We start from the raw sequence: 23,063 nt of genomic DNA on the forward strand, positions 1-23,063 counted from the left end.
GCAGTTTCAGCGTTTCTAGACTGCACACGTGCACCTTTCAGTGAGAGATCCCGGATATTATTAGATTTGTCGACCCATAAAAACTTCGTCGACACGTCAAATGGCAAGCTCAGTAACGTACAGTTTGTTTGTGGGCAATATTGACCCTTCCGTTACACGAGTGAGTGATGACATGAATGCAATTTTTGGAATGAATTCTAATTTGGTGTTTGTGTTTGCTTGCATGTTTTCACAGGACGCATTGTCTGCACTGTTTAGGCGATACGGCCAAGTAGAATCAATTTCTAGTCTTTCTTCAAAGGATGGCTTCGACACACTAGCATCGTATGCCGTTGCTTCGCGCGCTTTGAAGGTCGTTGTAGTTAGGCTACTTGATTACGGATGTTTGTACGCGTGTGCTAGGTTTGTCCGGTTTTTGTCTGAAGCAGAAGCTGACGCTGCTGCCTCGGCTTTGAATGGGATTCTCGTTAACGGACGACAGTTAAAGGTGCTGCTAGCAAAGAGTCTCCATACCTTTCCAACTGCTAATTACATATTAGGTCACATGCACAGCTAGTGAGTTAGACGCAATTTTTTGACATTGTGTCAGGCTCTCACGTAAGATGTCTTGATCTCACATAAAATCTACGTTTTGTTTTAGTCATGTCTTTAATTAATTAATTAATTAATTAATTAATTAATTAAGAGGGGATTCACGGATACTCAGTAAACTGTAATACATTTCTGTTTGGCCACACGGGACTGCTAAAATTCATTATATTAGAATGTCATTACAATATATAGTTCTTTTTAAAAGCAAACTTACGGTAATTTTTAACAGAGAAACAAGGCAGAATCTCTACTATGATACCTGAGTGTTTGCCTGATTTCCTTTCTGTATTGTAAGCCTGGTTAACAGCTGTAATGTTTAGATCTGTTACAAGAATGACTTCTATAAGATAATACAGGTTATCGCTGTGTGCCATGTGTGACGGCAGTCCGCATCAAATCTGATTGATACACATATATTCTTCCCAACCGAGCTACTAATGCATTACCTACACCAAAGAATAATCGTAGTGCCATTCCCAAATGAACAATTGATCAGACTGCCACTGATTTGATGTTGAGAACAAAGCTTGGATTATAGACTTTCTGTATTGCATCAGATAATGACTAGAGAATGACTAGAAGTGTGACAGACACAGTCACACAGACCAGAAGCGGTGAAGCCTTTTTGAGAATGCTATTCGCTAAGTCCTGTGACATTTACAAAGTCCTTTCTCTGACTTATTACTGAATTACTGAAGATTACTTTTGTTTTGTGTAGGTTAGAAGAGCCAACTCAAAGAAGGCATCATCCAGGTAATGTTTTTTTTGTGCAAGTAATATACCTAAAGTGTAATAGTCTATTACTATTTGTTAATTCAATTGTTTACTAAGACTTTACACAAACAGTTTGTATTGTTGATGTAGAACTGCACAATACCATTCATTCATGTCCAATCATTTGGACACATCTGTTTAGTTCAATAGACTAGTAAAAAGTCAGATTCAGATACTGTATGGCCAAGTATTTGTATAAAACTGCTAACAACATATATAAAGGGAACACACACACACACACACACACACACACACACACACACACACACACACACACACACACACACACACACACACACACACACACACACACACACACACACACACACACACACACACACACACACACACACACACACACACACACACACACACACACACACACACACACACACACACACACACACACACACACACACACACACACACACACACACACACACACACACACACACACACACACACACACACACTGAATTCTACAGTACATTTAGTGTCTTTCACAATGCACATGCTCAGCTAATGTACATTTTAGTCGAAACGTCACTGAAAAGACTGAGAATGATAGTTGGAGTCAAGATGGTCAGCAACAGCGGCAGTCTTACGAAGTCTCTGATGGTAGGCATCATCGTTCTGGAGTTGTCAAACAACGAGACAGACAAGTCGTTTCTTCTGGATTTCGAGGAGGGATTCGTGGTAGCCACATGGGGTCAATAAATAGAGGTGGTAGATCTCCTGGAACATTGAGAGAAATGAAGTATTGACGTAACTTAATAGTGTGCATTGGATTGGTTACTAATATATTTTTACTTACTTGTAGTTGGTCTGACATCGAGAGTACAGAAGGTGAAGCAAAGGTAGAGGACAAGAGTCTAAAATGTGGCTTTAGTTAGTTAGTGTAGCATTGCCAACAGTTGTTAATTAAGATAATAGATTTGAGAGTAATATTTTGATTTCTTACTGCATTTATACCTTACATTTCTGGGCATGCTGTTATAAGTAGGGCTTACCAGAACGAGGGGTTTGCTTGCCTGGTAACTACACTGGCATGCCGGTATATGGTGAGGGTGTTGGGATAGGGTGAGGCACATTTCATACCATCGTAAACTTGAAGCCTCATGCTTGCACACTAATTTTGTCATCATGAAGGCTGTCTCGTGGACAAGCAGTCATGAAGAGGAAGCAACAGATCATGGCATATGCAAAAGGAAAACTTGGCCGATGTTGATGACTAGAACTATGAGTTTACTTTTGTCACAATGTGACTTCATTGCACCTTAGAATTGTTAGAACTGTATGACAGATATATGACATGCATTGATCACGACTATGCAAAGTGATATATCTGTCTCAACCTGTAATTATGTCTTGGTGAGCACACACATCAGTGGTAGACGGTAGTCTGCCGGTGTGTGTGTGTGTGTGTGTGTGTGTGTGTGTGTGTGTGTGTGTGTGTGTGTGTGTGTGTGTGTGTGTGTGTGTGTGTGTGTGTGTGTGTGTGTGTGTGTGTGTGTGTGTGTGTGTGTGTGTGTGTGTGTGTGTGTGTGTGTGTGTGTGTGTGTGTGTGTGTGTGTGTGTGTGTGTGTGTGTGTGTGTGTGTGTGTGTGTGTGTGTGTGTGTGTGTGTGTGTGTGTGTGTGTGTGTGTGTGTGTGTGTGTGTGTGTGTGTGTGTGTGTGTGTGTGTGTGTGTGTGTGTGTGTGTGTGTGTGTGTGTGTGTGTGTGTGTGTGTGTGTGTGTGTGTGTGTGTGTGTGTGTGTGTGTGTGTGTGTGTGTGTGTGTGTGTGTGTGTGTGTGTGTGTGTGTGTGTGTGTGTGTGTGTGTGTGTGTGTGTGTGTGTGTGTGTGTGTGTGTGTGTGTGTGTGTGTGTGTGTGTGTGTGTGTGTGTGTGTGTGTGTGTGTGTGTGTGTGTGTGTGTGTGTGTGTGTGTGTGTGTGTGTGTGTGTGTGTGTGTGTGTGTGTGTGTGTGTGTGTGTGTGTGTGTGTGTGTGTGTGTGTGTGTGTGTGTGTGTGTGTGTGTGTGTGTGTGTGTGTGTGTGTGTGTGTGTGTGTGTGTGTGTGTGTGTGTGTGTGTGTGTGTGTGTGTGTGTGTGTGTGTGTGTGTGTGTGTGTGTGTGTGTGTGTGTGTGTGTGTGTGTGTGTGTGTGTGTGTGTGTGTGTGTGTGTGTGTGTGTGTGTGTGTGTGTGTGTGTGTGTGTGTGTGTGTGTGTGTGTGTGTGTGTGTGTGTGTGTGTGTGTGTGTGTGTGTGTGTGTGTGTGTGTGTGTGTGTGTGTGTGTGTGTGTGTGTGTGTGTGTGTGTGTGTGTGTGTGTGTGTGTGTGTGTGTGTGTGTGTGTGTGTGTGTGTGTGTGTGTGTGTGTGTGTGTGTGTGTGTGTGTGTGTGTGTGTGTGTGTGTGTGTGTGTGTGTGTGTGTGTGTGTGTGTGTGTGTGTGTGTGTGTGTGTGTGTGTGTGTGTGTGTGTGTGTGTGTGTGTGTGTGTGTGTGTGTGTGTGTGTGTGTGTGTGTGTGTGTGTGTGTGTGTGTGTGTGTGTGTGTGTGTGTGTGTGTGTGTGTGTGTGTGTGTGTGTGTGTGTGTGTGTGTGTGTGTGTGTGTGTGTGTGTGTGTGTGTGTGTGTGTGTGTGTGTGTGTGTGTGTGTGTGTGTGTGTGTGTGTGTGTGTGTGTGTGTGTGTGTGTGTGTGTGTGTGTGTGTGTGTGTGTGTGTGTGTGTGTGTGTGTGTGTGTGTGTGTGTGTGTGTGTGTGTGTGTGTGTGTGTGTGTGTGTGTGTGTGTGTGTGTGTGTGTGTGTGTGTGTGTGTGTGTGTGTGTGTGTGTGTGTGTGTGTGTGTGTGTGTGTGTGTGTGTGTGTGTGTGTGTGTGTGTGTGTGTGTGTGTGTGTGTGTGTGTGTGTGTGTGTGTGTGTGTGTGTGTGTGTGTGTGTGTGTGTGTGTGTGTGTGTGTGTGTGTGTGTGTGTGTGTGTGTGTGTGTGTGTGTGTGTGTGTGTGTGTGTGTGTGTGTGTGTGTGTGTGTGTGTGTGTGTGTGTGTGTGTGTGTGTGTGTGTGTGTGTGTGTGTGTGTGTGTGTGTGTGTGTGTGTGTGTGTGTGTGTGTGTGTGTGTGTGTGTGTGTGTGTGTGTGTGTGTGTGTGTGTGTGTGTGTGTGTGTGTGTGTGTGTGTGTGTGTGTGTGTGTGTGTGTGTGTGTGTGTGTGTGTGTGTGTGTGTGTGTGTGTGTGTGTGTGTGTGTGTGTGTGTGTGTGTGTGTGTGTGTGTGTGTGTGTGTGTGTGTGTGTGTGTGTGTGTGTGTGTGTGTGTGTGTGTGTGTGTGTGTGTGTGTGTGTGTGTGTGTGTGTGTGTGTGTGTGTGTGTGTGTGTGTGTGTGTGTGTGTGTGTGTGTGTGTGTGTGTGTGTGTGTGTGTGTGTGTGTGTGTGTGTGTGTGTGTGTGTGTGTGTGTGTGTGTGTGTGTGTGTGTGTGTGTGTGTGTGTGTGTGTGTGTGTGTGTGTGTGTGTGTGTGTGTGTGTGTGTGTGTGTGTGTGTGTGTGTGTGTGTGTGTGTGTTACCATGGTATCTACTTGCACGGTTTAACAACAAATGACTTCTATGGTAAGAAGTGATGTTTTGTTGTATTTCAGCTCATGGATTTGGAAGATAGAGCTTCGTTCTTGAATTATGGGTTATTTCTCAGTGTGCATGCATAATTGCTGTATCTACTTGCACAGTAGATTTTAACAACAAAATGGGCTTCTGTAGGGAGGAAGTGATCTTGTCATTTATGGATTTGGAAAAGAAAGCTTCTTTCTTGCATTATGGGAAATTTCTTGATGCACATCCACAGTAGAAGTAAACTGTAATCTTCCCCGTTTGTTTGTTCTATTGAACATTGAATGTCTAGTTGATTGTGCACTGAGGCATTGGCACTCTGCAGTGCTCTCATTTTATTATAGCACGTTGGAAAATGTGGTGCAATACTGTACATGTGAAAAATGAATTTTGTTGATTTGGTGTGTTGTGATCATAACTATTGTTTGTATATTTTAGCGTACTGAGAAAGTGATGGTGACCCATGTTGAGAATGGCTGTATGTTTTGGGGAATGGTATGTTAATAGTTTTAATTCTAATTTACGCATGAATGGCATTGCATTAATATATATATATATATATATATATATATATATATATATATATATATATATATATGTTGATGTTTCACACACATGTATGTGTGTAAAATAAAATAAAGTATTTAAATAAATTAATATATGTATATACACGTTTGTACCTATTTATGTATAACAAGGCAAAAGCATTTATGTGGATTACTGTTACCTGTAGCATACAAAGCATTATACTGTTGTTTGTAGCATATAAAGCATTTCTGCAGATGCTGAATGACTACAGTTTATTGTTTGGTATATTGTTAATGATATATACATATGTAGATTGTGTACAGCAGTCTTAGGTAATTCTAGAGTCATTTGCAAACTGGAAGCAATTGCTAATCTCACTGTCTACTTAACTTTGGTCTGGTGAACTAAGTCGACTATTCCTGTGAGCGACAACGAAATTTAAATTGTTGTGCACCCATTTTGTACAGATTAATTTATAGTAAGGTAGTGGAAACTAAGTTGCTGAAAACAGCAATAGGCATGGTCAGCTTATGAACTACAAAATATCACTATGCTATTTGCAAAGACTAGTATCTCTGTTGTTTTCTATACATGTAATTGAGAAAAGATATATCCTTTATCTCTTTATGTGCGACTGAACTGGCTAAGTAACTAGACTTTTGTCAAATTAAGCTTGTATTTGATCAAGGTACTGTACAGCTAGTATGTGGTAGTGACATTTTGTTTAATTTACTGCTATTTCAGATGTTTTGTGGAGAGGCTATAGGTTTTCTTTCTAGAGACGATAGTCACACATGTTATGTTTTCTGCAGATTCACAATGCTGAGTTAGCGGCAACGTTTCAGCAGATGAATGATAGCCTCCAGGAAATTTGTCCAACAGCAGAGGTAGTAAAGAAGCCTCTGCTCTCTCAGGTTGGTTCAGTTGTTGTTTCACTCACAGTAGATCAGTTGTCTTGATAGTGCATGTAATACACTTATTGTTTGTGAAGCAATGTTTTGTAATCTTTTATTTACAGCCATTTTTTCTCTCTTGTGTTATTTCATTTGCTGAATTAATAATTCCGAGATTGAGAAATAGCACACAAGCGCACAGAATTATATTGTAGGTGTACAGAGCTTTAGGTACATAATTATTTCAAGATACGGTAGAACCTCGCTAATCTGTACAGCCCTGTGCCAAGCCTTGTTTGGATTAGTGAAGTTGTTCAGATTACCAAATTGCCAAAACATGTAGCCTTGGAGGTACAGACTTTGCCTCAGACACCTAGACCACTGGCGCATTTACGTATGTCTCTGCACACATGTCATGTTTGTGGTGGACACTGCTGCAACGACTACATGTACTTCTAAATAATATGACAGTCAGGATTTGAAATAGTCAGATACGCACATTTGCTGAAAACTAGATAACCGCAACCAGGATCAGGTTGCCCAATAGGATCTGGGTATGCAAGGCAGGGCGCCGTAATTCGTATTAGCGAGGTTCGTATTAGCGAGGTTTGACTGTATTTCTAAGCACACCTGATGACTTAAATGTTGGTCAACTAAACATTGTTTGCAGATATATGCTGCTGTCTACAGTGCTGATCAGTCATTTTATCGATGTAAAATTCAGATGATAATGAAACAACAGGGAAAGGTTTGCACTGGTATTTAGCTACTGATTCTGTTAATTATAGCTGTGGTGGATTTGTATTTATAGGCACATGTCTTCTTTGTTGACTTTGGAAACGTACAAGAGATTTCAGTTGATGAGTTGCTAATGCTGCCAAATGAAGTTCGTGCTATACCGCCCATGGCTCAGCACTTCAGACTTCATGGTCTCCAAATGATTACATCAGAGATGGAAAAGGTAAGCCAAACAAAGTTGGCATACATGTATGGTTTGGTTGCAATGTCTTTTCAGCTTTTGTGTATTTATAAGGTATGAGAATTCTTGAACTTTGTCTAGTTTTACAGTGTTTGTGATGTGTATTGCTCTATTTCATTCTCACACAAAATTAGGTTATTTCAAAGTATTGCAGACTTCTCCTTACACTGTAAATAGCTTAGTAGCATGACACTTAGCATGAAAGTGCCAAACACTGGAAACACTAGCAGACAAGGCGTAACTTATGGTGACACGGTGTTCTACTCATTACCCCTGTGTGTGTGTGTGTGTGTGTGTGTGTGTGTGTGTGTGTGTGTGTGTGTGTGTGTGTGTGTGTGTGTGTGTGTGTGTGTGTGTGTGTGTGTGTGTGTGTGTGTGTGTGTGTGTGTGTGTGTGTGTGTGTGTGTGTGTGTGTGTGTGTGTGTGTGTGTGTGTGTGTGTGTGTGTGTGTGTGTGTGTGTGTGTGTGTGTGTGTGTGTGTGTGTGTGTGTGTGTGTGTGTGTGTGTGTGTGTGTGTGTGTGTGTGTGTGTGTGTGTGTGTGTGTGTGTGTGTGTGTGTGTGTGTGTGTGTGTGTGTGTGTGTGTGTGTGTGTGTGTGTGTGTGTGTGTGTGTGTGTGTGTGTGTGTGTGTGTGTGTGTGTGTGTGTGTGTGTGTGTGTGTGTGTGTGTGTGTGTGTGTGTGTGTGTGTGTGTGTGTGTGTGTGTGTGTGTGTGTGTGTGTGTGTGTGTGTGTGTGTGTGTGTGTGTGTGTGTGTGTGTGTGTGTGTGTGTGTGTGTGTGTGTGTGTGTGTGTGTGTGTGTGTGTGTGTGTGTGTGTGTGTGTGTGTGTGTGTGTGTGTGTGTGTGTGTGTGTGTGTGTGTGTGTGTGTGTGTGTGTGTGTGTGTGTGTGTGTGTGTGTGTGTGTGTGTGTGTGTGTGTGTGTGTGTGTGTGTGTGTGTGTGTGTGTGTGTGTGTGTGTGTGTGTGTGTGTGTGTGTGTGTGTGTGTGTGTGTGTGTGTGTGTGTGTGTGTGTGTGTGTGTGTGTGTGTGTGTGTGTGTGTGTGTGTGTGTGTGTGTGTGTGTGTGTGTGTGTGTGTGTGTGTGTGTGTGTGTGTGTGTGTGTGTGTGTGTGTGTGTGTGTGTGTGTGTGTGTGTGTGTGTGTGTGTGTGTGTGTGTGTGTGTGTGTGTGTGTGTGTGTGTGTGTGTGTGTGTGTGTGTGTGTGTGTGTGTGTGTGTGTGTGTGTGTGTGTGTGTGTGTGTGTGTGTGTGTGTGTGTGTGTGTGTGTGTGTGTGTGTGTGTGTGTGTGTGTGTGTGTGTGTGTGTGTGTGTGTGTGTGTGTGTGTGTGTGTGTGTGTGTGTGTGTGTGTGTGTGTGTGTGTGTGTGTGTGTGTGTGTGTGTGTGTGTGTGTGTGTGTGTGTGTGTGTGTGTGTGTGTGTGTGTGTGTGTGTGTGTGTGTGTGTGTGTGTGTGTGTGTGTGTGTGTGTGTGTGTGTGTGTGTGTGTGTGTGTGTGTGTGTGTGTGTGTGTGTGTGTGTGTGTGTGTGTGTGTGTGTGTGTGTGTGTGTGTGTGTGTGTGTGTGTGTGTGTGTGTGTGTGTGTGTGTGTGTGTGTGTGTGTGTGTGTGTGTGTGTGTGTGTGTGTGTGTGTGTGTGTGTGTGTGTGTGTGTGTGTGTGTGTGTGTGTGTGTGTGTGTGTGTGTGTGTGTGTGTGTGTGTGTGTGTGTGTGTGTGTGTGTGTGTGTGTGTGTGTGTGTGTGTGTGTGTGTGTGTGTGTGTGTGTGTGTGTGTGTGTGTGTGTGTGTGTGTGTGTGTGTGTGTGTGTGTGTGTGTGTGTGTGTGTGTGTGTGTGTGTGTGTGTGTGTGTGTGTGTGTGTGTGTGTGTGTGTGTGTGTGTGTGTGTGTGTGTGTGTGTGTGTGTGTGTGTGTGTGTGTGTGTGTGTGTGTGTGTGTGTGTGTGTGTGTGTGTGTGTGTGTGTGTGTGTGTGTGTGTGTGTGTGTGTGTGTGTGTGTGTGTGTGTGTGTGTGTGTGTGTGTGTGTGTGTGTGTGTGTGTGTGTGTGTGTGTGTGTGTGTGTGTGTGTGTGTGTGTGTGTGTGTGTGTGTGTGTGTGTGTGTGTGTGTGTGTGTGTGTGTGTGTGTGTGTGTGTGTGTGTGTGTGTGTGTGTGTGTGTGTGTGTGTGTGTGTGTGTGTGTGTGTGTGTGTGTGTGTGTGTGTGTGTGTGTGTGTGTGTGTGTGTGTGTGTGTGTGTGTGTGTGTGTGTGTGTGTGTGTGTGTGTGTGTGTGTGTGTGTGTGTGTGTGTGTGTGTGTGTGTGTGTGTGTGTGTGTGTGTGTGTGTGTGTGTGTGTGTGTGTGTGTGTGTGTGTGTGTGTGTGTGTGTGTGTGTGTGTGTGTGTGTGTGTGTGTGTGTGTGTGTGTGTGTGTGTGTGTGTGTGTGTGTGTGTGTGTGTGTGTGTGTGTGTGTGTGTGTGTGTGTGTGTGTGTGTGTGTGTGTGTGTGTGTGTGTGTGTGTGTGTGTGTGTGTGTGTGTGTGTGTGTGTGTGTGTGTGTGTGTGTGTGTGTGTGTGTGTGTGTGTGTGTGTGTGTGTGTGTGTGTGTGTGTGTGTGTGTGTGTGTGTGTGTGTGTGTGTGTGTGTGTGTGTGTGTGTGTGTGTGTGTGTGTGTGTGTGTGTGTGTGTGTGTGTGTGTGTGTGTGTGTGTGTGTGTGTGTGTGTGTGTGTGTGTGTGTGTGTGTGTGTGTGTGTGTGTGTGTGTGTGTGTGTGTGTGTGTGTGTGTGTGTGTGTGTGTGTGTGTGTGTGTGTGTGTGTGTGTGTGTGTGTGTGTGTGTGTGTGTGTGTGTGTGTGTGTGTGTGTGTGTGTGTGTGTGTGTGTGTGTGTGTGTGTGTGTGTGTGTGTGTGTGTGTGTGTGTGTGTGTGTGTGTGTGTGTGTGTGTGTGTGTGTGTGTGTGTGTGTGTGTGTGTGTGTGTGTGTGTGTGTGTGTGTGTGTGTGTGTGTGTGTGTGTGTGTGTGTGTGTGTGTGTGTGTGTGTGTGTGTGTGTGTGTGTGTGTGTGTGTGTGTGTGTGTGTGTGTGTGTGTGTGTGTGTGTGTGTGTGTGTGTGTGTGTGTGTGTGTGTGTGTGTGTGTGTGTGTGTGTGTGTGTGTGTGTGTGTGTGTGTGTGTGTGTGTGTGTGTGTGTGTGTGTGTGTGTGTGTGTGTGTGTGTGTGTGTGTGTGTGTGTGTGTGTGTGTGTGTGTGTGTGTGTGTGTGTGTGTGTGTGTGTGTGTGTGTGTGTGTGTGTGTGTGTGTGTGTGTGTGTGTGTGTGTGTGTGTGTGTGTGTGTGTGTGTGTGTGTGTGTGTGTGTGTGTGTGTGTGTGTGTGTGTGTGTGTGTGTGTGTGTGTGTGTGTGTGTGTGTGTGTGTGTGTGTGTGTGTGTGTGTGTGTGTGTGTGTGTGTGTGTGTGTGTGTGTGTGTGTGTGTGTGTGTGTGTGTGTGTGTGTGTGTGTGTGTGTGTGTGTGTGTGTGTGTGTGTGTGTGTGTGTGTGTGTGTGTGTGTGTGTGTGTGTGTGTGTGTGTGTGTGTGTGTGTGTGTGTGTGTGTGTGTGTGTGTGTGTGTGTGTGTGTGTGTGTGTGTGTGTGTGTGTGTGTGTGTGTGTGTGTGTGTGTGTGTGTGTGTGTGTGTGTGTGTGTGTGTGTGTGTGTGTGTGTGTGTGTGTGTGTGTGTGTGTGTGTGTGTGTGTGTGTGTGTGTGTGTGTGTGTGTGTGTGTGTGTGTGTGTGTGTGTGTGTGTGTGTGTGTGTGTGTGTGTGTGTGTGTGTGTGTGTGTGTGTGTGTGTGTGTGTGTGTGTGTGTGTGTGTGTGTGTGTGGTGTGTGTGTGTGTGTGTGTGTGTGTGTGTGTGTGTGTGTGTGTGTGTGTGTGTGTGTGTGTGTGTGTGTGTGTGTGTGTGTGTGTGTGTGTGTGTGTGTGTGTGTGTGTGTGTGTGTGTGTGTGTGTGTGTGTGTGTGTGTGTGTGTGTGTGTGTGTGTGTGTGTGTGTGTGTGTGTGTGTGTGTGTGTGTGTGTGTGTGTGTGTGTGTGTGTGTGTGTGTGTGTGTGTGTGTGTGTGTGTGTGTGTGTGTGTGTGTGTGTGTGTGTGTGTGTGTGTGTGTGTGTGTGTGTGTGTGTGTGTGTGTGTGTGTGTGTGTGTGTGTGTGTGTGTGTGTGTGTGTGTGTGTGTGTGTGTGTGTGTGTGTGTGTGTGTGTGTGTGTGTGTGTGTGTGTGTGTGTGTGTGTGTGTGTGTGTGTGTGTGTGTGTGTGTGTGTGTGTGTGTGTGTGTGTGTGTGTGTGTGTGTGTGTGTGTGTGTGTGTGTGTGTGTGTGTGTGTGTGTGTGTGTGTGTGTGTGTGTGTGTGTGTGTGTGTGTGTGTGTGTGTGTGTGTGTGTGTGTGTGTGTGTGTGTGTGTGTGTGTGTGTGTGTGTGTGTGTGTGTGTGTGTGTGTGTGTGTGTGTGTGTGTGTGTGTGTGTGTGTGTGTGTGTGTGTGTGTGTGTGTGTGTGTGTGTGTGTGTGTGTGTGTGTGTGTGTGTGTGTGTGTGTGTGTGTGTGTGTGTGTGTGTGTGTGTGTGTGTGTGTGTGTGTGTGTGTGTGTGTGTGTGTGTGTGTGTGTGTGTGTGTGTGTGTGTGTGTGTGTGTGTGTGTGTGTGTGTGTGTGTGTCTGGCCTTTAGCTTTCCTGTATATCTATCTCTCTAAAAATATTTAGTGGATCCACACATCACACTGTACACCTCAAAACAAACCCTAGGAAGAACTCTGTAATAACTTATAGCTAATAGCTTGTAACTTTTGGATTATGTACAGAAGAAATGACATTCTATGTAGTTTGTATGTGTGTGTTGACCAGGCGAAGGAATTCTTGAAAGCCAAGACTGCTGACAAGTTGATGACAGCTAACTTTTACAAAGGGTTGGGAGGTAAGGAGAACTTGCTGTAATAAACATTGTAATAGTGCTATGATAACCTGTAGTAACCAAACAGTTTCTAATGCTTTGAGCCGGAAATTTTGTGACTAATAGTTAGCAACAAGACAGACAAAGAACGACACTGATTCTAATACCTCCACTCTCTATTTCTTTTGAAACTGAGCTTTATGAAACAAACTTATTCTGTAGTCTACAAACTGATTGATTTGACTTTAGGTTGTACTGGATTGACTTAATGGCGCTTTGAACAGTGTCTCTTTAATAAACTTGTGATATCACAATGTACCCACAGTCTACCTAGACCTACAAGTGTGGTTTTAGTTTTCTAACATGTTGACTAAAATCTGCAATGTTATGATATAATTTCAATATGTTTGATTAGTTTTTTAATGCCACAGATGCCTCGTGATGCCAGTTCGCATTCAAATATTATTTGAGATATGTTGATCAAAACTAGTTGTAGTCTCTCTTTTGTATTCTGCAAACTCTCATTGGTGTGAGTATGCTTAACTCCCTCTGTAGTTTAGGTGTTAGTGTTTGATACGTTATGTAACACTATTGAGTGTGGTGTTTATGTATTGCCAGGTCTTATACCAGTTGAACTGATTGATGATGATAACCAGAATTTGAACAAAGAAATGGAAGAGAAGGGACTTCTGAAGAACCAAGTAAATGTATGTGTAAATCATGTACTGTGCATGTTTATCTTAAATGTCATTTTGCGAGTTTGTCAAGGCAATTTTGGTCTTTGATATTTCTTGAAACATGAGTTTTTCCTTTATTGTTTCAAGTTTAAAAGTAAACTTTCAGGTCTGACCTGTTTTACATGAAAGAGTGCTGTGATACAAATAATTTATTTACTATAGTGCATTTATAGCTAACACGTTTATGGTAAGAGAAAAGATAATTGGTATCAGTTGTTGTGAATCTGAAGTTGTTGCCACGAATCTTTCTCATAATAATAATACTACTACTAATAATATATTTTTACACACCATGACCAGGTGCAGTTCTCTCACTAGAGGGCAGACAGTTTAGGATTTATATCAAACTGTAGTAGTTGTTACACACATTTGCTTATTTGTTTTGCTCAATTTAGAGACTGCCAGTTCTTTCTAAAGCAAACTGTAGATGAATTAATGCAATTACAGAAAATAGACTGTCAACAGTTTTGGGTATTGGGAACTTGGTATTGTGAACCACACGTGCTAAGTAGTGATTTTTAAAGCTTACGTGTTGTGAGTTTTTGTAAGGTTGTTTTGTTTAGGTTTCTGTTACTAAAGGACGAACGTCTGTAAGGAGTAAGGAGGCATTGCTTACACAGCTTGAGACTGATATAGGTAGTCAGGACGTGAAGATTCATTCACTAAAGGAGGCTACGAAAACAGCAGAACTAGATGGTATTTGTTTCTAAGTTATTGGACTGGTGTGTTATTCTTTCTATTATCATTGCACTTGCAGTAAGAGCTGGAAAAGTTAAACATAAAGAAGTAGATGTTCTTGCTGCTGAATTGCGCAATGTTTACATGGAGTTGGAAGCGCAAAAAGAACTCAACAGTCAGTTGAAGAATGAAAATGATGTATGAATACAATATTTAAGCAATTGCTATTTTAGTGTGTAGTTTGTGGACAATTAGCTACGTGCATGACATTGTATATTGTTTACTTAGCATAAAGAAAGAGAATACAAACAGAAATTGCAAGAAGAAAAACAGAAATATGAAGAACTTATACAGCGTGAGCAGCAAAGACATGAATGTGAAATGCAAGGTGAAAGGATGACACATGAACAGATAATGCATGACGCTCTTCAGTCAGTTTTGCAAAGAAAGGTATAAGACAGGTTATGAGGAGTGCATTTTAGATTGTCATATACAAATATGTTTAGGTTGAGGCATTAGCTCAACAAGTGAAGTCAGCAAAACTCATCAGGTACTAGTGATAGTTGGATAGGAGTTTATACATAATTAAACTTATGCCACCAGTAGTAATTTATTACATAAGTTAATCGATATTAAAAAAATGATATCCTGTTTCTTGTCCAAGTTCATGAGGGAATTAGGGAGAAAAAATGAGGCTAATTGTTAAAGAAAAGCTGATAATGACTGAGTGGGGTTCAATAAACTGGATATGACAATAAAAAGTGTATGGACACCTTACCATGATTAGCTGGGGTAAGTTTTTTTACCTCCACAACTCATTCAATTAAAGGGGCTCCGCTAGGAATAGATGGAAGTAATCCAGTGGAGCAGGTTAGACTGGTACCCCTAAAAAGGAACACTCCTGTGAAGGCAAGCACCTGTATTTCAGGATTTGTTGCTGGATCATTCGTGTGTTCGGTGCGAAGTTATATGAGACCTGATGTCTTGTCAGTCAGTTTTGGGTCCTGCAAGGTCGTCTGTTGACAAACTATCTAGATCAAACCATCTCTGCTTCATTTCCACCAAACATGGAGTCTCACCTCCACAAGCCAGTCTTTTGTTCCAGTTGGATTAGGTTGTGGAATTATGTGGTGAAGATAAAGAATTGTGATCTCACCCGTGCTGCAGTAGAAGTCCACAAGAGCTCAACTGGATTAGGTTGTGGAGGTAAAAAGAATGCACCCCTGATTTGTTGCAAGTTTGGCTCTCATTACCAGTCATCTTTTGTATTGCTGAGCTGGTACAAGTTACCAGTCATCTCTTGTATTGCTGAGCTGGTACAAGTTGACAAGGGATAGTAAAGGGCACACTCGCATTGTTGCTAGTCTCACTTAGCCAGACCCTTACTCCGTCCTCATGCCGTGTGGGGAGAAGAGGTTCCTTTGATCTTGCCGCATCACCGATTCTGGTGAACTAAAGACCCTATAAATGTTATAAAGAAGCAAGATAATATTACCAGTGGTTGCATGCAGGGTGTCTTTAGCCTCGACACTAGGCTTTCCTTTGCTTTTGGTGGTTCTTCCATGCGAGGATAGCAACGGGGCGGTATCACGTGATGCTGCGGTGCATGTGATGACGAGCATGTATGTGTTTGGCTAGTTAAGTAAGTCCAGTGAGAAGCTAGATGCTAGGCTGTATGGCAATGTGATCATCTCCTAGATTTTCAGGAAATTCACATGTAGTTGTCAAGAGTTCACTGGAAACTCGTCCAACACAACAACTGACTGTGACAGTGACTGTCACTGCATGATAGCGCCTCACTGCAAGAAACATGCAGAGTACGTCGCCACACAGCCTAGCATATAGCTTCTCACTGGACTAGAATTCATCCTAAAATTAAAACACAACGTGGGAATTGTGGTGAACTGTTTAGATGCTTAGGGATTGGTTAGGGGAGGGGTCGCTAATTGCCTCTGATTACTTGTTGCTCAAGCCATAGAGGGAATACAGGTAGGCAGAGTAGATGATTCAAGTTCAGGCAGCGGAGAGAGCTATGTCTGTGAAGAAATGATGAGAATGTTGACTCTGACTGAAGCTAATTACTTCTCACGTGAGCGGTATACTTTGAAGCCCAGGTGGTTTTCTGTGAATGCTCTTTTATTATCTTAAACTGAAGGCGGTCTCTACTCACATGTTTAGACAGGAAGCAGCAATTATTAATGTAAGGATGGACCAATGACAATTCATATTTAGCTAATCGTCATCGCCTTGGCATGAGCTTTCAATTAGTTTTGAAATCAACTCTCTAGGACACCAGATAGCTGAGATCCGAGAATATTCCCATGCTGTACCTAATTTGGTATGAAACATGCACTGGCATCGCAAAGTGAAAATCAATGACTAGTAACAGACCTCTCAATTCTCATGGTTTGACTGTGGGTCTCACGGTTTGGGACAATCTCTCACGGTCTCCTAAGGCTTTACCCCTTACACAAAGCCATATATATACAGTGGTACGCAAAAGTAAGCGAACCCCTCGTAAAATCAAGCTTTTTCTAAATTCCTGACAGTTAAAAGATATTAGAGCCCCGTAATGTAGCCTGTGCAAATTGCTGACATCTATGCCTTTGGTGAAGGTAGAACTGAACTCTCATAATTAGTTTGTAGAAGAAAACTCAAATTCATCAAAAGTAGTTCTTTGCAAAAGTATGTGAACCCTTTCATTAGTGCTTAGTTATTCCACCTTTTGCTTCAATAACAGCAAGCAAACGGTGTTGGTATGCTTCAACAAGGCGTTGACACCTCTCTGGTGAAATTTTTCCCCACTCTTCAACAATATACGACTTCAACTCTTTCAAATTCTTTGGAGAGCACTTGTGGACTGCTTTCTTCAGATCTCGCCAAAGCATTTCTATTGGATTTAAGTCTGGACTCTGACTAGGCCACTCTAAAACAGTGTACGAGTGTTCTTAAAACCACGAACGGGTTGAACGACTGGTATGTTTTGGATCATTGTCTTGCTGGAATATCCAGTTTGGCTCTAGACCAAGATGACGGACGGATGGAGCAACATTGTCGGCCAAAATCTTTTGATATTGAGTAGAATTCATGCGGCCTTGAACGAATTCTACTTTTCCTGTGCCAGACGCTGCAAAGCAACCCCAAAGAATAACGCTTCCTCCACCGTGCTTGACAGTGGGGACAGCGTTCTTTTCGTCAAAGGCCGTATTCTTTTTTTGCCACACGTAACGAACGTTGTTGTGGCTGAACAGCTCAATTTTTGTTTCATCTGTCCAAAGAACTTTCTTCCAAAATGCATTCTCTTTGTCGACATGAGCTTTGGCAAAGTCAAACGCATTTTGCGATGTTTTGGTGACAGCAGTGGCTTTCTTCTTGCTACTCGGCCATGCAGTCCTTCCCTGTTCAGTGCGCGACGGACTGTGCTTTGATGCACTTCGACTTTTGCGTCCTTCAAAGACTTTTGCACATCATCTGCTGACGTTCGCGGATTGTTTGTGACATCTCGGAGGACTTTTCGCAAGGTACGACCCGACAGCTTTCTCGGAAGGCCGGACCGAGGAAGTGATTTTGTCATATTCAAAGCTTTCCATTTGTACACTATTTGCCGCACCGTCCACTGGTGAATTGAAAGGCGTCTTCCGATTTTCTTGTAACCTTCTCCAAGCTTGTGAAACTCGACGACTCGTTTTCGCAGATCTTCGGAAACTCTTTCTTGCGCGCCATTAACGAGACTCAAAAATGTTTCAGAGTTGCAACTTACGCGCTTCTAGCATCAAGGATTTATGTAGTGCAAACTCGCCACTAAAAATGTGGGAGAAACCTCACTAAAACAGCTTAAAATTGCCGGTATTTGAAGCGCTGAGAAGAGTTTTGCCAAAGGTTTATATACTTTTGCCATGCACACGTTGTGATTAACTTGGTTTCTCCTTTACGAAAACAGTTATTTCAACTTTTAGCAAAGGCATAGTTGTCAGTAATATGCACAGGCTACATTACGGGGCTCTAATATCTTTTAACGGTTAGGAATTTAGAAAAACCTTGATTTTACAAGGGGTTCACTTACTTTTGCGTACCACTGTATATATATATATATATATCTAATATATAAAGCTCAAGTTGTCTGTGTGTGTGTGTGTGTGTTCGCGTTTGGCGGCCACGTCTTTTGTCCGTTCGCAACCGAAATCGGCACGCACACTCGGCACGCACAGAGGAAGGTTTGCGTAAAAAATAAAAAATAATGCACCGGGTTCCCTCTCGAGGGATCGACCCACACGTAAAATTTCTCGACGACGCAAACGCTACACATTGCAGTTCATTCGAACACACGCCTGCACCAGTCCCGTGTAGACCCTATGCATCGCCGTCCTTCGGAAAGCTTCGAGCAATCGAATATCTCTTGCCGACGAAACCTACTCTTCTATCGCTTGCGTTTCTCTCCAAATTCTGATCGCATTTGCACCGAATCCAACCTACACGTTTTCTGCAGCAAGCGCTACACAGGGAGTGTGTCGATTTCTATCGAAACAAGCGCGAAGAGCAAGATTCGAATTCATTCAGCATATCCGGGACCTCGCAACAAAGGTTGCACGTGACGTGTCCACAGACCTATCTTTACACTACAGTATCTTGCCCGTACGAAGGACGGGCCATGGATCCTAGTATATATATATATATATATATATATATATATATATATATATATATATATATATATACAGTATATAAGTACAGCAGCGGGCTGTGCCTTCACACATAGTCTCGTGTATCCAGACCCTTATTTGCACCAAAGCAAAATGCGCAGACGGAATCTTACGGAAAAGTGCTCTATTTGACACGTGCGTCAATTGTGTTATGTCAGCTATCATGTTGAATGACGGTCATAATGTAGTGTGTAGCAAATCCAAGAAGCCAAGACACCTTGAGTATGTCAAAGAGCATGGGGGATGGAAACTTATCCTGTGGGTTAGGCCCCGCCCTTGAGTCTTGCATATTTAATTATTATTTTCTCATTACAGTAATGAATTTGCAGACTGTGATAAAGTTGACTCAAGCTCCAGTCTGACCAGGTCTCCAGGTGTTACTGCTGATCACCCTGCCACTGATCCTTCTTCACAATCTCACTCCAAGGATTTTTCGCCTTGCACTAAGCCTCAGGTGAAAAGCAAGAAGTATGCAGGAGCAGCTAAGTACGAGCCGCGGTTCAACTGTGCTTGGAAAAAGGAATTCCCATCCGTAACATCTGTTGCTTGTTGTGAAGACACACGTAGCTAAAATTTTTATCCAGTGGAGTGGCAGCCTTAATTCAGCTACTATAGTATTTTGCGTTCAATTATTCGAATCCGGCATTCAATTATCCGAACCCGGCATTCAATTATCCGAATTCCGCGTTCAATTATCCGATTCAGGCGTTCAATTATCCGATTCAGGCGTTCAATTATCTGAGGTAGTTTGTTCAGACGGTTTAGTTTGTTCAGTCATTCACTAAGACTCCTAGTAGTCTAATTATAAACCGAGCACATTTCTTTCTACTATATTGTTGCAGCCATTTTTCTGATGTATGGAATTTTCTCAATGACTGATGTCATTGGTGCGACCAGAATTAATAACTAGTTGTGTTGAGCAGTATCGTATAACAGATGTGGTGACTTTTACTTACTATTGTAGTCAACGCAATACTACTGTATGTGGTATGTATATTTTGTGTGTTCAAATGTAGGAGTAGTTTGCCTGGACGAGGTGGTAGCAGTCAAGATTTGTTGGAAGCAGCTATTGAGTTGGTCACTGATCCGGACAGTCAGATTAGTACAAATGGCATCGAGAGCTTGCAGGAAGTAAGAGCTTTCAAACTTGCATAGAACTATCTTTTGTGCAATTTGTATTGTGCATTATGAGGTTCAAGATGGATTGGAGTTACTAGAAAAAACACAGGCAGAGATCAAAGAGAGCAGTGATGGTGAAGTACTACAGAACATGATTGCTATCAGAAATGGAACAAGGAAGAAGCTTGTGGCAAAGATTGCTGACTTTTTGGATTATGTGGCATCACTACCTTGCGATGTGAGAAAAGAGGATTTAGCTGATGCAAAGGCCAAGATGATGCAGTCAGTTATATATGGAAGCTTGCTGCAAACTGGTTATTACCAGCAAGGTATATAATCTTAACATGTAGTTCAAAATTTGTATATCATTTGTGAGAGTTTTGTATTCAACTGGAAATGTAACATGAGTTAGATGTATGAAAGCTCGGGTAGAGTTGTTGTAGTTGTTTATTTGTTTCTTGTTTGTTTACAGTCAATGTAGGATCTATGGCAGATGCCGTAGATGCATATCGTAGTTATAATTCCCAGCAAGAAAACGAACTGCGGATTATTCAGGATGCTACTGTTTGTGCATCGGAGGATATTTGCCACGTTTTGCAAAGATTGATAAAAGTTAATATTCTATCTTGCTATCTTATATGTGTATTGCATAGTGTGTTTGTAGGATTTGTCATTTGATACCCCTGTGGATGAGATTGACGATAGTGATGATACCTCAGCTCCATTGGATGAATTATTTGACTCGTTTGTGTCAGTTATGGATGATGAAGTTGAAGCAAGCAAAGTACAGATATCTACTTGGGTTGATGCGATAACAGTAGTACTCTATTGGGGTGTTTAATATTAGAAGCTCTTCAATGATCCAAATGAATGCATGAAAGCTGCTGCCATAGCAGTATCACAAACTATAGACAGCGAGTTGAAAACTGTCAAGCATCTCAAGTAGATTTTAGCTATCATTTGTGTAGGTTGGTTATGGACCTTGTTTTTAGGGATGAGCTATATCCCCATTATTCAACATTATATGCAAGTCTTTCTCAGTGGCTTAGTGTTCAACCTGACGTGGAACCTCTCATTGCTTTGAGGCGACATATGAAAACACTACGAAGAAGTCTTCGACACATGGAAGTGAATCTTTTTGATCTTCAAGAGGTTTAATGATCATGTCTTGTGATAACACACTTTACAGTATGTGTCTCTGACAGGGCGATACTGCAGAAACAGCTGAAATTGTCAAGGTATCCATTGCCGTCTTTACTTAATTAATGCACAACATGTTTGGCAGCAGTTATCACTACAGTGTTTTTCTTGCTTTCAATGACTCTAAGTCTTGATATCTGATTGCTAACTGCACTTATTGAGATGCAGTTCTACTTGATTTGTTTTAGCTATTTGATTACATGCATCTAAATCAAGGAATTGATTGGTTTATATTCTCTATTAGTTTTGTGCTAACTAATGTTGTGTTGACAAGATTCAACAAGAAACTGCTGATCTGAGAGTACAGCTTCATGGTGCATGTGAAGAGGAACACAAGCTAATGGTAAGAATGAATGATTAGTTAATGTTTGATTTCTGGCTCTCTGTAGGCTTTCTGCTGTCTTCCTTCACAGGAAAATGTGATTGCTGATTGACTTTGTGTGTTTATATTAGGTGGAACTAATGTGTTTGTCTAAAGAACATTTTCCAGAGATTCTCATTCAACATGCTGATTTGGGCATTGATAGATTTGAGGTATTGGTTGCAAAGGTTGTCTGCTGAATGATATTCTACTTCAGAATGTTTATCAGAAAACTGGCGGATTATATCGATCAGGATTGAGTCTTGAACACTATTATCGTCATGTTATTAGTTTACCAGGTTGTACTGTTCCTGTCATGAAAAGCAGTTACAATGGCCAGCCTTGTCTCATCAAGGTATGTATTAATTAAAACTACTTTTTAAAAAGTTGGTGATTTGATGATGATTGTTTAGGAATATAATGTGACGGGAATGTCTGACAGGGAACAACTGGAAAAAGAGATTGTTTCCTATGGTGTTGTACATCATCCGAATCTTCTGGCAATCAGTGCATTGTTTTATGATATGGTAAGGCAAGTTTAGTGTCAGTGGAGGTGTGGCTAATATATATAGCATGCTCTTTGTGTAGCCAGCTATGAAGGTGTACATTCAGACACCATATTTCAATCATTATGATGTGAACAGCTGGCTGCAGGAGGCTCCATCTCGTGTGGTAGAGCAAGAGTCGTGTATTTATGTGTTTGAGTCAGCTACAATATTCATCCTTTACTATTTCTAGGCTAAGTACAGTGTTGTGACTGGTCTACTAAATGCTCTTTGCTGCCTGCATGCTCATTCATTGATTCATGGGTCGGTGTCTGTGGATTCAGTTTGGGTTATTCCTCAAGGTGATGAGATCAATGACAATGAATATGTGGGAGGTGTGAAGGGTCTGCTGACAGAGTTTAACTTTGCTCAGCCTGTTGTATGTTTGGCAGTTAACTTGGGTACTGTTCAGTTTGTATTGGGACATGCTCATTCATTGTAGGTGAATCGTGCTTCTTCTGTCGTGGGTGCCCAAGGTCAGAGTCATTGTGTTTGTTCATCATTTGATGTCTACTGTTTGGGTCTAGTTGCAACGAAGGTAATCATTGTGTTTGATTGTGTTTGGTTGATCGAGCATTATAGAACAATGATGATTGAATTGATAATAGATTCTTCACGTTGAGATGCAAGAAGACCCTGTTGTTTCAGACTTTGTGACTAAAATGTTGCACAACAGTCCTGTGACAAGACCACGAGCCACTGATCTTATCAGTCATCAGTATGTTCTCAACTTTCCGAAGGTAAGGGTTATGTCATACGAAAGGTGGAGTGGTAGGCAGCTAGGACTTTGGATGTACACATTGATAGACGTTGTGCGAGTGTTTTGCACATTTCGATGACGTTGTAGGACTTAGAAGATTCAGGAAAAGATGTCAGTTCTATAGAAACAGTGGAGCTGGCAATGCATGATGCACATGTTGATGCCCAGCAACTTGAAAGTGAAAGAGAACATGACGATGAAGGAATCAAAACAGAACATGAAGATGAACGAATCAGTTCCAATAAGCTGGAGGTTAGCTCCACCCTGCCTGAAGTTAGTGCCTTTCAAGTATCCGAAAGCACAATTGATGATGCAGCTGACGAGTTGGCTGTGTCACTGGGTGTATCTGAAGCAGAAGCTGAAAGCAGTGAGAGCAGTGTTCTGATGGTTTCTCCAGTGGATGACACGTCATCAAAACAAAGCCTTGACAATGAAAGTACTACCAACTGATTGTGGTAATCAGAAATACAATACACACAAGGACTGCTGTTGAAGATGTTGCGTTGAGTTGATGAGATTAAGAAGTACACATTTTAGAGTACTGATTTATGGTCAATCAGTATGGAATTTTGTAAGAGCTAGTTGTTTGAACTTGACAGTTAATTTGATGATAATGATTGTAGCAGGCATGTACGTCATACAGTTTTTACGTAGGTGCATGTAAGTGTCAATATTAAAGTCAATTGAAGTTTTAGTTTAGAATGTTAAGTAGTAAATCCTGTCCTCGTGGTATGTG

The 23,063-nt window shown here is 42.2% G+C and overlaps 1 protein-coding gene across 2 annotated transcripts; it reads left to right on the plus strand.

The window, feature by feature from the left end:
- Positions 1–65: 65 nt before the first annotated feature.
- On the plus strand, positions 66–23,035 carry LOC134186997 (uncharacterized). Of its 2 annotated transcripts, XM_062655106.1 has the most exons (32): positions 66–160; positions 236–324; positions 403–487; positions 1,310–1,344; positions 1,901–2,122; positions 2,186–2,222; positions 5,381–5,437; positions 6,283–6,384; positions 7,034–7,111; positions 7,175–7,324; positions 12,182–12,251; positions 12,846–12,934; positions 13,528–13,660; positions 13,722–13,840; positions 13,931–14,092; positions 14,149–14,192; positions 19,359–19,473; positions 19,535–19,790; positions 19,934–20,073; positions 20,126–20,245; positions 20,309–20,403; positions 20,454–20,613; positions 20,667–20,699; positions 20,936–21,004; positions 21,115–21,195; positions 21,252–21,377; positions 21,436–21,549; positions 21,611–21,694; positions 21,761–21,946; positions 22,010–22,105; positions 22,176–22,307; positions 22,415–23,035. In XM_062655106.1, the coding sequence occupies exons 1-32, from the start codon at positions 101–103 to the stop codon at positions 22,775–22,777; spliced, it is 3,702 nt and encodes a 1,233-aa protein (XP_062511090.1). In that variant the 5' UTR covers positions 66–100; the 3' UTR covers positions 22,778–23,035. The 2 variants fall into 2 exon arrangements, 1 of the variants encoding a protein (XP_062511090.1); XR_009971035.1 differs by lacking the exons at positions 22,010–22,105; positions 22,176–22,307; positions 22,415–23,035 and having other exon boundaries at positions 21,615–21,694; positions 21,761–21,780.
- The last annotated feature ends 28 nt before the right edge of the window (positions 23,036–23,063 follow it).

The sequence above is a fragment of the Corticium candelabrum genome, chromosome 11, assembly GCF_963422355.1.
Source record: "Corticium candelabrum chromosome 11, ooCorCand1.1, whole genome shotgun sequence".
Lineage (NCBI taxonomy): Eukaryota > Metazoa > Porifera > Homoscleromorpha > Homosclerophorida > Plakinidae > Corticium > Corticium candelabrum.

What these genes read in the sequence shown, in the direction of transcription:
- LOC134186997 (XM_062655106.1), top strand. Translation starts at nt 101, where the DNA reads ATGGCAAGCTCAGTAACGTACAGTTTGTTTGTGGGCAATATTGACCCT. An exon ending in AGAAGCCTCTGCTCTCTCAG is followed by an intron (nt 6,385 to 7,033) that starts GTTGGTTCAGTT and finishes CATTGTTTGCAG; the next exon opens with ATATATGCTGCTGTCTACAG. An exon ending in AAGAGGAACACAAGCTAATG is followed by an intron (nt 21,005 to 21,114) that starts GTAAGAATGAAT and finishes TGTTTATATTAG; the next exon opens with GTGGAACTAATGTGTTTGTC.